The 19,592-nt window shown below is 36.8% G+C and overlaps 1 protein-coding gene across 1 annotated transcript in view; it reads right to left on the reverse strand.

Moving 5' to 3' along the window:
* Positions 1-294: 294 nt before the first annotated feature.
* The window catches only part of shisa9b (shisa family member 9b), a 39,276-nt gene continuing 19,978 nt past the window's right edge, over positions 295-19,592 (reverse strand). Inside the window, 2 exon segments of the mRNA XM_084125126.1 lie at positions 295-5,002; positions 8,529-8,681. Coding sequence (XP_083981252.1) covers positions 4,605-5,002; positions 8,529-8,681 — 551 coding nt within the window. The 3' untranslated portion in view covers positions 295-4,604.

Genomic DNA, 19,592 nt, shown 5'->3' on the forward strand with positions numbered 1-19,592 from the left:
GCCAGAATGTACAGCTTATTTTCAATAAGGAAGCTAACAGAGCCATGCTAACAAGCTAAATCTTTACCCCTTGGCCAGATACAATATATTTATCCTTATATTCAAATGACACATTCTGTGCCTAATAGCCCAAATCGGAATGTTATGCCTCATCTTCATTGTAGGATAATGCACATCTTCCCAGATGACAAAATATTCTTTGTTTGTCTAATATCATATTATCATGTATAACCTGCATCAGCACAGCTAACACTTTCAATTCCTTAACTCAAAAATACACAGAATGTATAGAGAAGAGACATTTATTGTAAATAATTTTTATGATGTGAATGGTACAACAGTGCTTAAACTTTCAACTTCCACATAGAAATGTTACACAGAATACTTTGTTTGAAAAATGTACCTTAGTGTATTTAATGTGATCCACGGGCAGTAGGATGTGACAAAGTTGTCTCTGTTTCCCAGATACTTTGTGCATCGCCAATACAGAGAACATAGAACAGTGTTATAATGGACTGAATCCTATATTGATACATTTTTTTTAATAAACCTGGATCACAAAATAACGCTTCAATAAATGACACTCAGGTTTATTTGAGCTTGTGCAGGTATTAGTTTGGCGGGTATCATTTTAACCCTCAATGATTCATCTATGTGATTCACAATATAAACCACTGAACTGGACAACTTGGTCTGATCAGCAACTATGCTACTACTTACAAATATAAAGTTATTGTGTAACTATTCCGGCGTTATGTGAAGAATATGACAATATCATATCATAAAACATTAGTATTCTATTGGCATAGCTATTCCCAGAATAAATAACAAATAATTCAATTAATAAAACAGTGGGTTTCTACTTGTCAAAAGTATTTGAGGTATTACTTTTAATCGCATTTGTGTGTTTAAAATGAACAAGTTACAGATACAAATACACAAAATAACATCAATATCAACTGCAGTGGGAGTTTTTTAGACATTAATAAAGGGCTAATCATTTTATAACATCTGCCTGTACATTTCAATGTGTTTTCAGTGAGGGTCAGAATGCATTCACTCAACATCTAACCTTCATGATCACAGCATTAAAGTTGTTCTGCTAATATTCAGCCCTTTTGTGATGTATAATGTACAGATGACTGTTCAAGACTGCATCTGTTATGTACTAGTTCATCATGTCTCTATCTAAAATGACCTTGTGCTGATGGCAAATGATAAAAACATCTAGGACACGTGTTCTTTCTATGCATTCATCTGAGGCCAACCCCAATCCTCCATAAAACTGATAAAAGCAAACAAATGTATGAATTGAAACACAACAACGTGACCTATAGTGTCTGTTAATGAACAGTAAGACACAATGAGAGGTGGAAACAGCAATCAGTGATTAGACTACCCCCTATGTAGTCTCAAAGTAACATGCGGTTTCATACATTTCAACACGCTGAAAGTTGAATTCACTAAACAGTTGTGGCAGCATTTTTTTTTAACTACATGTCAACTTACTCTACTAGCCTGAACCATAACAGCTAGGCCTAACCCAATAGTCTACTAATACTCTAATGAGAGTTAGTTGACATCTAGTTGCAAAGTTACTTATAGTTAGTACTGGATCATCGAAATAAAGTGTTACCGTCTGCTGTATTCTATATTGTGCAAAATTGTGTTTACCACTAGTATCTTGGTCATATATTAGCATAACTCCTTAACTTGGGTGCTAAAACAATGCTATTAGATTAATCAGCGGGTGCAATAAATTCTTAGTAAATTATCTCCCGACTGCCAACCTAGATTATTTCACACATGCCTGATTTCATATGTTAGATTGTGCAGCCAGACTGCAAGAATCCAGCTGTGAAGGTCTTTTTAGCTACATGGCGGATCTTGACATTATCTGTGCTAATCAATTTCTGCGGTGTTCAGAGATTTCAATGGAAAAGATATTCACTACGTGATTTAATTCCAAGAAATGTGCCCCCCCCCCCGGTGAGTGATCCTGTTGTGCGATCTGAGTCATGAGGTGACCTGCAGTGAAACACTCAGGTCCAATAGATATTGAGTGGACTCAGAGACTGACAGACCAGCGGCAATTACGGGAGTATACTTAAGTACTGGTTTGTCACAAGCTGTTTGGCAGTGACGCACATTGACAGTATTCAATGGTGTGGAGAAGAAAAGCGGTTAAACTGGAGGAAGGGCTTGTATTATTTGCTGGAGTGTTTTTCTTTTAGAGGGAATTCTTAGGAAAGCAGAGGCCAAAATTTGACATAATACTGATATTGCTACAATTTTTATTTCTCCTCATAAATAATCAGCCCCAAATGTACATACCATTTCCATTTCCATGGAATCAAACTCTATTATCTGCGGATCTTAAAATGTTTTATTAATATGTGGCTTGGGTGGTCGCACTAGATTTAAGAATTATTTCAGACCTGCAATGCACATGGGCAAAAGGATATTACGCAACACTCCAGGTCTTCTGTTTTGAATAAATTAAAAAAGAATATATTCATTTTTAACATTTCAAACTGTTAATTTAAATTGTGTTATTTAACATAAAAAAACAAAGGAGGTTTTTGTTGCTGACTTGCTGCTGCAGTGCTCCAATATTGTACAAATGATTCATTAATTGGTGTTATGCTTTGATGATATTTAAATGTGCTGTAAATGACTTTTTTTAATATCACACATACAGAGTTGCTATTAGCTGACAGATATCACAATGTAGCATGTTAATATGAATTTTTTACAAGTGTTACATTGTGCTGTGTTTTAAGGTAGAAGGAAATGTCTGTAAATTTAACAGAAAAAGCACTGGCAACATACAGTGTAGACTCGGTAAACAAATGTAACTGACTGTTAATCATTTTGCTTGATGATATATTGAATGCATTTTTTAATAGCATTAAAAGAAATTAACCCCAATTTTGTTAACCCTATGTGTTGTTAACTTTGACAGTCGTAATAATAATACATAAAAAACGCAAGTCCTGCAAACCATGCACACAGCTTAACTTAAAGTTGAATTTAGATCCTCTAATAGTCAAACATCACTATATGAATTTGCAGGCTAGAAAGAGTTCACCAAACTTAAAAACAGCATAATGCGAACACAAAATCTAGTGTTACCACCCCTTAAGTTTACTACTTACTGTAAATACTGAAAATGAGCTTTCTACTTGCGAAATTAGAGAACGTGACACTGCAGAAAGCTGTGCTACTAGATATGTAAATGTCTTTTTATTTTCAGTATGAGTTAGCCTGCTAATTTCCCAGCTCAATTAGGGTAAGAGTAAATGACGTAGGTCAACAACATTTCAAGTGCACTGAGATAAAGCCACTTGTTTCAGAGCAATTAAAGTTTATGTGACCCACTTTATTCACAGCCAGATACAGGGTACTTGGGATTATTTGGATGTAGGTGATGAAACACTAAGTTTTCGAAATTGAATGCAGCCTTTTGCCCTTATGCTAACTGAAATGGTTCACATTATGATGCTAAAAACAAAAGAAACTACTGAATCAGTTTTCAATACCAAAACTACTGGGAATCCAACAATGGCAGTGTTTTGACAATCTTGTTCGGTATCATAATTAACCATTCATTTTTATCATATCTAACACTGAAAGATAATGAATGTCTATCATTAACCCTACAGCACTTCCTTTTTCTACAGTCTACAGTTGCACTAAAAGATTGGGTACAGTATGTGAACACATCAGAGGAAAAATGGCGGAACAGAAAGGAGAAATGTGTATTTCAGAACACCGACAATCAACATTTTCTACTGAATATGACAGCCGTAAACAATAGATTTGTTTATATTTTATGCATCTTTGTTTTTGAAGAAACACCATGTGCTTGCTGAAAAGCACAAGAGCTCTTAGATAATGAGTTCTTCTTTTGGAAAGGCACAAGCCCAGTGTTTTGTCAGGATATAGCGTGTTGCATTGCTACAGGATGCTTTTGGTGCACACGCTCTGGAAAGTCTCGATAGTTGAGATGAGAAGAACTAGAGACACGATTGTCCTCACATCGACCTTAATCTTCCAAACTGATGTTCTGTTATCCGAGGAAGCTTTTGACATTATACGTCCTTGGTAACATTCTGTTATGTACAAGATTCTGAGAAAAACAATGTGTGTTTAGGACTAGAGCGACTTTCTCATAAGCTTTCAAGTTGTTGCGAATCATGACGGTGGCCCCATCTAAAACGTTTGACTGCATTGATTGTTTCGTGTTTGAACATTTCCTCATCATATTGACGGATGGCCTTGTGACAAACTCATCACTACAAGTCAGATTATCCATTTGCAATGTGACGGAATGGACACAGAAAGAGTTCATTTGAGTAATGTTATGCTTTCCCTTTCAAATGAGGCTGAAGTCCAATGCATGCCTTTTCCATGCACAACCGCTCAAAGACAAACAGCACACATACAGCCATACAGATCTCAAGCCAGACCGTTCGGTCAATCCTTCCAGCAGGACGGACTCCTAATCCACACTTCTTCCTCTGTCAGGCTTCCTTTTGTTATCCTCGCTCCACGCATCCACTCAAGGCCTGGGCTCGATAAACCCGCTGTTGCGGCCCCGTTCACACGGTCACCTCAGTCTTGCTGTTGGTGACGAAGTACGGATGTGGAGGCAGGTAGTGCTGGCTCTGGGCGGACGTCAACTCGTTCACTTGCTCCACGGTGGCGCTGTGCCTCTTGGGGCCGTGCGTCTGCCGGCGGCCCAGCGTTTCTGTCCCCTCCCAGCTCTTCAGCATGCCGGGGTTGGCGATGGTGTTCGAGCCAAAAGCCAGCAGGTGGGAACTGTGGACCTTGGTGCTTTTGGACTTGTGTCCGTTCTGCTTTTGGCAGGGCAGCTCTGGGCTGTAAGGGTTGGTGGGCTCCTGCTCCAGACTCACCGAGTGCATGGGAAGAGCGCCTTTCACTGCCAGGTCGGCTAAGTGCCGTCTGTTAGTGTAGAAGTTTTCATTCGCTTTTTCAGCTGGAAAAGAGAGATAGAGAGAGCAAAAGCGAGGAAAATTCAACAACACTTCATTAGTCAGATGCAAAAAGAAACAACAACCTGATTGCTGTTTTGCTCCCCACCAGAGAATTACACATTTAATAGATCAACGGCAATCACTTGTTTTTCCCAATATGAGCCATTTTTCTAAGAAAATACTTGACCCGATCGTTTCCTTCTACAAACAACAAATAGAACCGAATGTTTTTGCAGAGGTATAGTGACATTCTGCCATTATTTACTCACCTCCATGTCATTCTGAACCTGTTTTTTTTCCTCTTTTTTTTTTTTTGAAGAGCTTCACATGTCTCTTTTTCCTACAACATTTTCAAATAACCAAACATGTACTACTGGAATAATTCAGCTCTGCCATCACAGAAATATGATGATCAAATAAATCAAATAAATACATTTTTGATCAAATAAATGCAGCCTTGGTGAGCAGAGGAGACAACATTTCAACAGTAGTGTGCATTTTGGTTTTATCATCATACAAACCTATCATATGGCAGCAGAAGAAGAGAAAATAGAGTATAAGTTTTATGTTTTTGGAATGTCGTGAAGGTGAGTAAATAATGCCAACATATTCAGTTCTTTTTGCACTATTAAAAACTTGGGTTTGTTTACAAAAATAACTTGTAAAATGCAAATAGCTAAGAGTGCCTCAAATATTTATAAGAGCAGTTAATGTTCCTTTGTGAATGGCAACCAAAATAGTTAGTGTGCAACATGCTAATGCTTTTCTTTTCGCCTAAGGTTTCTATTTGTTACAAGTAAATGTTTTTCTTTGAATGCAAATTAGCCTGGATTGCTTCCATCCTCAAATGGAAACATGCAGCTTTTTGCTCTTCCAGAAGATGGTTTGGGGTTTTATTTGTCTGTTGAAACCACTGTTTTTTTTTTTACCTGTAGTTATTTTGCACTTAAAAAAAAATCTCACTGTCACTTTGCCGCTATTACTGTAAATGTTATTTTTGGACAATAATGTTTACAGCCATATCAACACTGACATTAAAACGGCAACCAACAGTTTCCTTAGATAAAAGGGTGTTATAAATTTAGTTTGCTGCAAACACAGTGTTCAACATTTGAATTGGATCAAAAAAGTTCATCAAAGTTGTCCTAAGACAAGAACGGGTTTTGTTCAAAATATATTCAAAATAATGTATAACTTTGATGAAAGGTTTTGATCCACTTTAAATGTTGACTACTGTATTTTTTTTAACCCGTGCTAGTCGATCACTGACAGTGTGAATCACAATTTGCTAAAATCAGATCAGACAAACGAGTATAAACGATCCTAGCGTGTCACTAATCATTTCTTTTTCATAAATTCCATGCAATGTAAATTAACGGTGTTACATACACAGTTAACGGTGTATCACCTTCCAACTCAGCCAGGCCTTAATTGGGACTGACTACACACTGCTTGAAATCCACCTCATTTCAGCATGACATTTTAGACTTTTTAATGAAATATCCTTCAGGTGACCTTTTTAACAGCCTTGACACCCCAAAGAGTCACAACAAACCACAGATCTAAAACCTCATACCAGGAGGCAGAGCGCAAAATAAGCCAGCCGGCCGAGAGAAGTGCTGATCTTTGATGCGACTCTTTCATTAACATCAATGCGCTGAGATTAACGCACATCAGAGGAACTCAGGCACTTCGGCTCTCTGGCTACTCCTCAGCTCGTCGTGTGGCTCGTCTCCTGGGCCTCTCTCGTTATAAACTGTCCTTTTTTTGTTTTCCCAGGGATCGGTCTGCACAGACTGTACTTCAGTGGATTAGCAACTGAGCAGTTTCATCTGTGGCCGAAAGTCTCAGAGAAAGAATGTCATCACACGTCGCTGCTTCTGATGGTTGTTTGTCTACTGTTTGCTAGCTGTCATCTCACTGACGTCTTTTCATAGGCTTTACTCTGATGCCAGACTAACTGATGTGAAAAGTAACAAGTGACTATATTACTACCCAATGTTACCACTGTAAAACACAACTTTTTTAAACAATGAATTAAATGATAAATTAAGTAATTAAAATGATCACAAACCATATGAGAAGCTTCTAGAACCTTCTGGTTTCTGCTTTTAGAACAAGTTAGCAATGTCACTGGTGCAGTCAGTCATTTCTGAAGTACTTCTGATACTTAAGTGACTGGGAAAGAGTAATGAGAGTTTTCAGCTCTCCTGACATCAAAATCTGAATACAGAATTTCTAAAATGTTACCCTGGACCACAAAACCAGTCTTATGTGTATTTTTTTTTAAATTGAGATTTATACATCATCTGAAAGCTGAATACATAATCTTTCCATTGATGCATGGTTTGTTAGGATAGGACAATATTTGGTTTGGCCGAGATACAACTATTTGAAAATCTGGAATCTGAGGGTACAGAAAAATCAAAATATTGAGAAAATCGCCTTTAAAGTTGTCCATTTCTATTGGCGATAGTGCTGCATCCATTCACAAAAATAAATGTTTTATATATTTAAGGTGGGAAATTTACTAAATATCTTCATGGAACATGATCTTTACTTAATATCCTAATGATTTTTGGCATAAAAGAAAAATCTATAATTTTGACCCATACAATGTTTTGTTGGCTATTGCCACAAATATACCCGTGCAACATAAGACTGGCTTTGTGATCCTGGGTCACAAATAAATAAATAAAAACACTGACCCCCGGTTCAGAGACAAGACTTAAGCCTAGTCCAGAACTAAAATGCATGTTTGAGCTGTTTTAACTGAAAGCAACTTGCACTGGCATATCTAAAATATATGTCAGTGCCATTGTTTTATCTCTAAGGCATGTTTATAAAAGCTACTTAAATATCCTAATTGAACTAAGGTCTTAATCTAAGCCCTGTTTGTGAAACCAGGCCTTAAACTGCCAGGACATGTTTCAAAATTAACAACTGAGCTGGTTCTTTTGAGTTGGACAATAATAATGGCAAATATATTCAAACTCATATAAACATTCCCGATATTAAAGCCATTTGAGCTTGTAAGTGTTTGCTATAAAAAATAATAAAAAATGAAGTACCGTGACCATGCATTGGGAGAATAATACTATAACAGTAAGTGACCCTAAATATTGACATAGGACAGACATTATGTCAAGACAAGACCCCTACGATCCAGATCTAGACCAATATGAGACCACCTAACATCCAGCATGCCAGTCCAACAACCAGATCTCAGACCCCATGATCAAGAACTCTGACTAAAGGTGGCTATATTGAAGACTTTCAAACATTATTTCTTGTATTTTAGAGTAATGCACAACAAGAAAAGAATGCCATGTTAAATACTTGATGACTTGCTTACATTTGTAATTCCTGACAATGGTAGATTTATGGAAGCCAGATCTCATATCGATAAAATAGCATTTTTAAAAACTATTGATAACATTTAAGAAAATGAGTGTTTGTTTGTATTTCAGAGGAGAACAGGCTTTGATCAAACCCACATACAGGCAGATTTAAGAATGGCCGTCTTACCCACAGCCTTGAGCGAAGCGTACTTGTTGAGCTCCTTTCCAGGTTGAGATGGCTCATAGGGGTGGGCTACAGGTACCTGTCCAAGCGAAGGGTATTGTGTCATGGCTTGCATCAGAGATGAACCAGACCCCACACTGTTCATTTGGGCACACTCTAAAGCAAAGAGACACACAATAGAAACGAATAACCGATATGAAAGGTAAATAATATTTTCTCTATCTATCATCTATCTATCTATCTTTATTTATTTATTTTTTTAAGGTGAATCAGTGTCAGTCCTGGCTCATCTGGTGCTCTAAATTACATAAAACATGAAGACAGACAGGACTAAAAAACTTTTCACATCTTTGTAGTTTTTCATATTAGAGCAGGAATTGTTAGTGATATGAGAAATAGAAACGAATAACAGATATGAGTGGTAAATCACAAAGGATCTCAGTTTTTTCATAAATATTTTTATTCTAAAATAAAAGGAATCCAGTGGGATCATGCACCCATTTATTTATTTATGTGTGTGTGTGTGTGTGTGTGTGTGTGTGTGTGCATTTCTAGAATGTCTAAAGTGGACTATCAAAAAAAAGTGTTACAAAATGAAAAATGAAGAAAAAAAAAAAGTTTTTCATGTTAGAGCAGGAAGTGTTGGTCCAGTGGTAAAGTTTTCATTCAGTGTGCAAGGGGACCTTAAAAACCAGACCAAATACAGACCCTTTCCAACAAATTAGAATATTATTAGAATATCATGGAAAAGTTTATTTATTTCCATAATTCCATTCAAAACGTTAAACTTCCATAGATTATAGATTCAGGGCCCACAACTTAAACGATTTCAAGTATTTAGTTGTTTATTTGTACATAATTTGGGCTTCCAGCTCATAAAACCCACAAAAACAGGATTTCAAAAAATTAGAATATTACATGAAATCACACAGTAATTACACAGAGATACCATGGTCATTGAACCAGGTTTTGGTTCTTTTGGCAGTGTGGGCAGGTGCAAATCCTGCTGGAAAATGAAGTCAGCATCTCCATAAAGCTTGTCTGCTGAAGGAAGCATGAAGTGCTCTGGAAATGTCCTGGTAGACGGCTGCGTTGAGTGGACAGCACAGTGGACCAACACCAGCCGATGACATGGCTCCCCAAACCAACACAGACTGTGGAAACTTCACACTGGACTTCAAGCATCTTGGATTGTGTGCCTCTCCATTCTTCCTCCAGACTCTGGGACCTTGGTTTCCAAATGAGATGCAAAATTTGCTCTCATCAGAAAAGAGGACTTTGGTCCACTGTGCTTTATTAAATCCAAGTCAACGCAGCCGTCTACCAGGACATTTCCAGAGCACTTCATGCTTCCTTCATTTTCCAGCAGGATTTGCACCTGCCCACACTGCCAAAAGAACCAAAACCTGGTTCAATGACCATGGTATCCCTGTGTAATTACTGTGTGATTTCATGTAATATTCTAATTTTTTGAAATCCTGTTTTCGTGGGTTTTATGAGCTGGAAGCCCAAATTATGTACAAATAAACAACTAAATACTTGAAATCGTTTAAGTTGTGGGCCCTGAATCTATAATCTATGGAAGTTTAACGTTTTGAATGGAATTATGGAAATAAATAAACTTTTCCATGATATTCTATTTTTTTGGAAAGGGTCTGTATATTACTTATATATTATACTGCAAGTTTTTGGCTGAATTATAATACATTTAAATAATTTATGTATGTATGCATGTACTATATGTTTGTAGACAAACACACAAAAACACAAAAACACTAACACTTTAATTTATTTAGGCAACTGAAAGTGGTGTGCGTTTGGAGCCACTCTGTTGAACTGACCAATTTAGACCAACAATGTGAGAGGGTGATTTATTTTATTGTGTTACCTACAATAACCATCCAGCTTAACTATCAAAAAAGCCTTTTTTTTTTTAGAAGTAGCATTAAAAATCCACTTGACTATGACTCTTCTGGGCATTACTTATTGTTTGTGTGAGCATTACACACATTATTCGAGAAGGCTAAATTCTGCATGAGAATCTGTTGTTCTTCTACACATTAACACCCTCAGAAGTCTTTCTCAGTGCCTTTTCTTTTGTTTAAGCTCATAGCAGTTGGGATACCTCCCATCAGAGACCGCTAAATTAACATTTAACAATATCTTAAGCTGCTTGAGGCCTGTTTCATCGACCCATCAACGCAACTTGTGAGTTTTCTCTTTGGTGATTCACTCTATACCCCCAGGAACCAGATCATTAGTCATGGATTTCTGGAGCTCCAGCCAGGCTCTCCTGGGCTACTAATCGAATCCGTTTGAACTGCTAATGTCAAAACACGTTAATGCCAAAAGCACTGGCAAGCGATGGTCCCAATGGAAAATTAATTGTTTGTTTCACAAGTTTTCACACTTGATTACAGCAAAGACTTTCCTATTGAGGGTCACAGATGGTGTAAATCATAAACGCTTTTCTAGAGATTGCATTAGTAGACATCTGGCCAGCTGAATGGGGGCGCAGGAGCATGGCAAATTGACTGGCCCTTTGCCGGCTGGCATGAGGGGCCAACCAGATGTTGTGGGTATTATCTCTAACCACTCTGATGAGTCGAATGAGACAGAGAATATACAGCCAAATGCTGGAAAGGAATTAGGAAACAGTAGACTAGCTGTAATGGACACCATCCGTCCACTTCTTTCATTGCGAACGAGTCTGTTTGTGTCCGTGATGGAAACTGTGCTCTGTGGCACTGTGCCACACTGCAACAGCGCTGTCTGATCTTTTCCCGTTCTTCAGATGTGTTTTAGTTGTTGAACTCTCCTTGATCTGTTGTTGTCTTGGAAACCTCTTTTAAGTCTATTTCTTCTAGCTGGATGGCTGTTCGCTACAAGATTGTACCATCTGTATCACAGGACTTACTGAAGGGCTCTTCTCTTAACACACACTTCAGGCTTCAGGCACTAGACTGAAGCCAAATATCAATATATCAAATATCAATGTTGAAAACAGTTGTGCTGCTTCATATTTTTGTACAAACGGAAATATATTTTTTTCAGCATTCCTATAGGATTAGAAAGTTCAGAAATAGAAATATTTTGTAACGTTTTAAATGTCTTTACTGTCACTTTTGATCAATTTAATGTGTCCTTGAGAAATAAATCTTTATCCTTAATCTTTATTAAAAATCGTAATCCTACTGAGCCCGAACTTTTGAACGGTAGTGTATTTCATCCAGAGCAACTCACGCAGCATTCAAGATGCATTTTATTAGCTGATGACCTTGGCATTGCTAATATGCTCCACTGTTTGAGCTGCCAGGAAAACAAAAGTAAAACTAAGCAGAAATGAAGAGCATCCATGTTTGTGTTAGGTTAGATAAGGATAACGACACTACAATTTCTCATTTTAGAGACTTCTGACAATCATCTGGTTTTAGTAATATACATGAAATTAAATATAGGATTCAACCAAAAAATAATTTATGCAGTTTTTTTATTACATTTACACTTTAGGTAGACTGAGGGGCCGTTCACATGACAGCGTTTTCAACTAAAAACTGAATACTTTTTTATGTGTTTTGGCCCTTCGTTTACACGACAATGCCGTTTTCAGGGCCTGAAAATGCGAACTTTTGAAAATGGGTTTCAAAGTGCAAGTTTCTGAAAACGACACCCTTATCATCTCCGTGTAAACTGTAGTGTAACAGTAAGAAATAAGGGTGGACATCATCACAAGTGGTTATAAGAATTACACAAATCAACACAATATAACATTATGTCATCATGAAAAGTGAAAGGTTCCTTACAACAGACTCAAGGATGATACATTTTAAATTTGCCTTTGTGTTCAAAGGATTTTACATTTTCTTAAAGGAAGTAAAACGGGACTTTATATCAGAGGAGAACATTCTAAAATTGGTTATGGCTTTGTGAAGATGAAATTTACCCAGAAGACAAAGTAATAGGCTATTACAGTGTTATCAAGATTAACATCCTTAGAATGAAAATCGGACAAAAAAAATGACAGATTATGTAATTTGTGTCTATAGGTATGTGCATTCGGCTCGAGTGCACTGTGGTAAAATAATGTGTGTGTGCCCAGACGTGTCGTCTTTCATAATAAAGTGGCATCACCAACTATTTGTCTGGCATGCATAATACAGCGTTATTAGTCGTTTTCGCGGTTCTGTGTGAACGGGGATAGTTTTCGTGTACGTACCCTTATACTGCATTCAAGCTATACATTTTGTCACTTCATACATTCCCTTCGAATCAAGCATGATCTTTGATCTTTGAGCTACAGGAACAGCCTAATCATAAAACATTCAACACATATGTCTACCTGTTCAGTTCATAAAGCCAATACTAATGATCTTATGAGTTGATTCAGCTATGTTACATAAGAAAGACATTCAAAATGTGCAGTATGGTGGTAGAATTGGGAAACACTAGATGGATCTAGATCATACACCTTCCACTGATAAATAAAATCTTTCTATTGGTGAACAAGAAGCAATTGCGAGATGTTACATACCACCACTGATCATATGAATCCTATAGGGTTTTATTATGGAGTTTTTTAATTTGAGTAAAATAAAATAACTTGATGATACTTGAACGTTTTGCTCTACAATGTAAATTACACACACCCATATCGAAAATGCAAATTTTGAAGCTGTCATTTTAATTTTAACCCTTTATCCACCAGCGTTTTTTTTTTAAGTTGCCAGTTAGCACCAGCATTTAAAAAAAAAATCATTTTCACAAAACATCCTAATTGGATTCAGAACGATGATCAAAATCTAGATGGAGTAGATCGAGTCCATCAACACCTCCAAAGCTTCACAGTCCATCACCTCATCCTGGGTCAACATTATACTTCAACAATACTTCTATCACTTCGTTCGACAACTTCTTCACCTGTGTTTTGATCTGGAGATTCTGTACTCTTTCAAAAGATGTCAAGTCAAGTCAAGTCATCTTCATTTATATAGCGCTTTTAACAATGTAGATTGTTTCAAAGCAGCTTTACAGAGATAAACGTATAATTTAAGGTAATAGAGATTGTTTTGGCTTTATAGTGGTTCTTTAATAAAGTTATTTTCCAGCTAAAGTTAGTTTTGATTGACTCGCTTCCGTCGCAACGATCATTTGTTATTAAATTAGGGGCCGCTAAGATGACACCATTCTCTCTACACAGACTTTAAACGCGAACCTGTGATAAACGCTGATGGCGTTCACATGCGCATTTAGAATTGGTTCTATAGTTATGTGCGTTCGAATATATGTGCGCAGGTTTGGAATTACCTACAAGCCAAGCCTAAACAAAGTACTTGTCTTTCCTTATAAATTTTGATAAAGAATTTTTCAACTAGAAGACTAGTTGGCACTTCATGTGTAATAGCTCCCCCGTGAAAACATGGCTTTTCAATTTTAAAATGTTATCAATGGCAGAGAAGCTTTAAATGACGTAAAATACAGTCAATGGCAAAGAAAGAGTTATGTAAGTAAATAGATAAGAACATTATGGATCTGAGTTTGTGCAGTTTACGTTGTAGAACAAAACAGTAAAAAAAAAAAAAAAAGCTAGCGGGGAAAGAGTTCAAATTAACACAACAGCTTTAAAATTTACATTTTTGATAAGGGTGTGTGTAATTTACTTTGTAGAGCAAGGCGTTTGAGTATCGTCAAGTTATGTTTACCACAGACCTTATTTTTCTCATTAAAAAAAAAAACTATTATAAAAACCCATAGGAAAATCTCAAGGAAACCACAGGAGAATTAGTCTTCCAGGTTTTGAAGTCATAACTGCATCACTCTTTATCAAACAAATACATATTAAGTCAGTTAATTAAGTCCCTTAGATATGTTTCAGACACTACAATGGCATTTTGTCTTCATTAAAATCCACCCAGTGTGTTTTTAAGATGTCTACTTAAACTAGATGGACTTGTATTGGTTGAAGTCAATATTTTTTCCATTAAAGATCAGATAAACGTGCAAGAATCCGTTATTTTTCTAGAAAAAAAGTTTTATTTTGAAGAGTATTTTCTGTGGTGATAATTAAGAAACTGAGCAAATCACATCATCTTTTGATTCATATAATCAATCACCTAGATCATTTGGAAGTTTAGCTCATAAAGGAAATTACTGTAACCATAAAGAAAAAATCCCAGACAATTAGAATCAGTTTGACAGTTCAGACTCCAGTCTCCTTAACATGAAGCTCCCATAAATGCATCAGGCAATATGCTTATAAACAAGGTGTGCAGAATATCTAATTAAAATGTGAGGAAATTAATTACACTGTGATCCATAATCTCTTAGGCAGTAAGATTAATTCCATTTTGATAATCGAAAGAGGGGATGGAAATAAGTCATTATGCAGTGGAACTGTAATAAAGACAGGGTAGAGGGTCCATTCGCAGAAAATGAAATGCCTGTCCTGCGGTTCCTGAACGATTATTGAGTGTCTCCCGAATCAATCCTTCAGACGCTGAGCTTAACCTAACGCAACCTGCTTCTTCACGCCAAACTCCTGAAATGCTGTTTCTGCAGACTCGGTCTAACTCGATTGTGGCATCCACTAGGTCTGACAGAGCAGCTGTAGGCATGGTGGCAGGTAATGGTTTTTAATATCTGCTGACAGTGACGAATTTTCTTTTTGACAAGGTCATTAGTCAAACAGAGTATGATACTACCTCCTGCTTATTAGTATTGATGCTGAGAGACACGTGTGGCATTATACAAGACACAATGCTGATTTACAATTGATTCACATTATTACCATTAACCCTGAGATGTAGATAGATAGATAGATAGATAGATAGATAGATAGATAGATAGATAGATAGATAGATAGATAGATAGATAGATAGATAGATAGATAGATAGATAGATTTATTGATTAGCAGTGTGTTTATCCAATATACAGCATGTGAGAACCCTAGAAGACAGTTTCTAACATCATTATATTGACTGTGGTAAATTAATATGTCCCTCCTGTGTCTAAATCACATATTTAACCAGCTTGAAAAAAGCACCGGAAGGTGGAAAGGAGATGATTCCTATTATTTGTGGCCCACAAACCATCCTATCTTTCAGATAATTGGATTGGCTCACTGCTTATACAGTACAATCACACCCTATGAGAAGACACACCAGAAACGACATGGGAATAACTAGCCTCTGATTCCTCATCTGTAGAGAGCTTTAATTTCTTTGGCCTTCTTTGTAGCGTTGCCATGCAACCTCAAATCCAGTAATGAGTAGGCTTGATTTAGGATGCAGTAAGGACAGTGGTTCATCTTTCACAATTGTCTGGTCCCTCATTTGGGTGGATACAGTAGAAAGTAAATCTTTTGTGGAGGACAATCATTCCATGAAAAGATGATAAAACTCACACACTGCACAAAATCTTAATCCGTATTTCTGTCTTGTGTTTTTAAGGAAAAAATATATAAACATCCTTAACTCTTTCCCCACTGGCGTTTTCTAGAAAAGTAGTCAGCATTTTCGATCATATTTACAAAACTTTCATGGCCTGTAGAATTTTATTCTAGCTTTTTCTTTTAAATAATATAATATTTCGAAGTGCAAAAATATGAACTTTAATTATTGGCTTTACATCATCAAGTCAGCTTTCACTTTAGCGCGAGGCCCTGTGCAGTCGCACACTTGGCACAGCCTGCGACGGTACTGCCAGTACACTGTAAAATTTTTTCGTAATTTTAACAGTAAAAAATTGCAAAAAAGCAACGGAAAAGAAATATGAATTCCTTAACAGTATGTACCCTTACTATATACAGTGAAAAACTGTAATAGCTCTCACGGGACATTTCATGTAATTTTACATTAATATACTGTTAAATGTACGGATTTTGGAAGTACACTGTAAAAAAAAAAACTTACCGTTGCATTTACCGTACCTTACCGTAAAAAATACGGTAGCAATTGTTTACTAATTTTACAAACTTTTACATCATCGAACTAAAAATTACGGTAAAAAACTGGCAGCTGGTTGCCAGTACTTTACAGAAAAAAATACAGTATAAATATTTATGTTTTACGGCACTGAACTAAAGTTTACGGTAAAAAACTGGCAGCTGATTGCAAGCGATTTACCGTAAAAAATATGGTAGTAATATTTTAGGTTTTACGGCAGTGATCTAAATATTACGGAAAAAAACTGGCAGCTGTGGTTGCCAGTACTTTACCGTAAAAAATACAGTAGAATTTTTTTTTTTTTTACGGCACTGAACTAAAGTTTACGGTAAAAAAACTAGCAGCTTGCAAGTGCTTTACCGTAAAAAATACGGTAGTAATATTTTAGGTTTTATGGCATTGAACTTCAGTTTATGTAAAAAAAAAAAAAAAAAAAACTGCCAGCTGTGGTTTCCTGTAATCTAAAAAAAATATTGTATTACAAACCAATTTGTCATAATAAAATTTATTATTGAGAATTACCAGAGGTTCAGACGATGTTTTATTGAAAATAATAAAGTTTGAAGTTACCATTATGGAGATGAGTGTTTGCTGTAGTTGGGCTCTTGACCCTTGACTTTCTAACTTTAGATTTACTCTGACTGCCTTAACTGTGTGTTTGTATAACACAAACGTTATGGCATGAAAATCAGAGAGAAAATGTCACCAGGTGATGTTGGCAGGTTAATGATGACATAATTGTCATGTAGTGACCTGATTCACTGATCTCTCACTTTATGAGCAAAGTTATAATATTAATATATTTCATATTTTTGAGTAAAATATCTCTGTGACCCCACATGTGAGCCAGCAGTGAGCAACAGATAATCTGAAGAACTTTAAATATATACATGTTGTAGAAAAAGGTTTTGAACTACTGAGCGATTCAAACCAACACAGATATCAAGAATCAGCGTATGAATCTCAACAACGGTGACAATCAACACAATAATCAGATAAAACTCTGAACATCACAAAACAAGCTACTAAAAAGCTGCAACAAAAACAACATAAAAAATAAAAGCAGATATAATAATAAAAGAAAATACTAAGGCAATTCAGCATAATTTATTCCTGCTGCAATGCATGCTGGGAGATACTGATGAGTTTTGATTGGAGGCTGCATCAAGTGCACTGCACTTTTATCATCACCATTGTTGAGATTCATATGCTGATTCTTGATGTCTGTGTGTGTCTAAAAGACACAGTAGTTCAAACCTTAGTTGTGCACAATGTTTTAAAAATTCTTCTGATTATCACAACACTGATGGATCACATGCTGTAGAACTATAGGACTACTACAGTCAATAATGTAAAATTAATGACACATATAATCAAAGATAAGACTCTTTAAGAGCTCAGTGAATCAAACATGGTGATTGCCATCATCGATACACAACCGACTAGGGCTGGGACGGTATGGATTTCTTCTTACCGCGGTTGAAAAGCAAGAAATTCCCACGGTATTGCGGTAAACCGCTTTAAACCTCAACCCCCCCTCCCCCCCCCCGGGTCGGTATGGGGGGGTATGGTGCATGAGACATTTTTGTCAATACGTAATGGAAAAACATGCTTCGGTGCATATTGCAATAAGAGAAACATTGGTCCAAGGAGATATGTTAGTAAGACCTGTGCTGAATTTTTCACGAAGAAAACAATAATCAATATACCTGCATTTCTCCAATAAATAATACATCTTTCTGCGACGTCGCGGCTGGAACAACAAACTAATTGTGGCGATGATAATCTCAGGTACTGTTTATTTGCTTTATTTAATGTTAAAAGCATGCAATGTGACTTTGAATATCGTTTAGTGCTCCAGCTTTGTAACGTTAGCTGTAAATGCAACAGTGGATAATTCACCTCAGATCTTGAAATTAAACAAATGGAAACAAGAACGTTCAAACTGTGAACAAACACGTGTATTCTTTGGCAAATATTGTTTTAGTAACTCAGTAGCCTATGTATTTTTAATAATGTTTAAATGGTGTAATATTTGTAAATTTTTGATTATGTAGCTTACTTATCCATTTTCTCGCAAGTGCCATCAAGATTCCTCTCTGGTGCTGTGAGTGTGCACTTGCCGCGACTCCGCGAGGGTTGACAAATGCGGTCTTCACGTGAGAGAACTGTGTTAAATAAGCACGTGCAATTAAAAGCTGAGGTCCTGCTTTTACTTTTTTTTTAATTTACGGTGCGGCTTGGACGCGGCGTCCGTCGAAAATAGACTAGGCGCCTATCTTTAGCGAAGCGGCGCAGAGAGAAGCTTCTGAAACGCGCCACGTCGTGGCTGGTGTAAACACAAGCATTGACTAGAGATCAGCTCCGGTAGCCGCGTCGCAGCCGTAACGCGCCACAGGGGTTATAGTCAATAGCCTACGAATGGAATGTTATTATGTGTCATGGAACTTGCGAAAGGTCAGATTTGCTCCATCTTTTGATGATGTTTGTTTAGAAAACCTTGAATCCATGTAAGACGCAATGTTATTAGACACAATCCACGTCATTAGAATCAATGAATCCATGTCATTAGACACAACGTGAACACATGTGAAGGCCAGTGTTTTTTGTTTTTTTTTTGCGGTGATGACGGTGACAAGCTCAGACAAGCTCAGGTAGGCGTCACGTGACCGCGGTATTGCGGTAATGCGGTAACCGTCCCAGCCCTACAACCGACATCACATGATTCATTTTCTCTCTGATTTCCTAGCCATAATCAGCATGTCTTATAAACACAGAGTTACAGCAAGCAGAGAAAAACTAATGTCAGAAAGTCAAGGGTCAAGAGCCCAACTAAAGCAGTCACTGATCTCCATCATGGTGACTTCAAATGAAACAAATCATCAACATCTAAACCTCTGTTAATTCTCAAACAGAACTGTAGATGTATGACAGAAATAAAGTCAGTCTGGTTAGTAATAAGTGAAGCTGATAATGCTGTTTGTGGAGTTGTTTAATCCTCCTCTGCTGAGATCTTCAGAGATTTAATGTCTTCTTTTCTCTTCAGTTGATTTCATCTAAGACTGTGGCTGAAGTCAGTTGTAGTTCTTGTGTTTCTTGTGTTGTTTCTCTAAATTGACATTCCCA

Source organism: Abramis brama (genome assembly GCF_963993115.1).
Source record: "Abramis brama genome assembly, chromosome: 1".
Lineage (NCBI taxonomy): Eukaryota > Metazoa > Chordata > Actinopteri > Cypriniformes > Leuciscidae > Abramis > Abramis brama.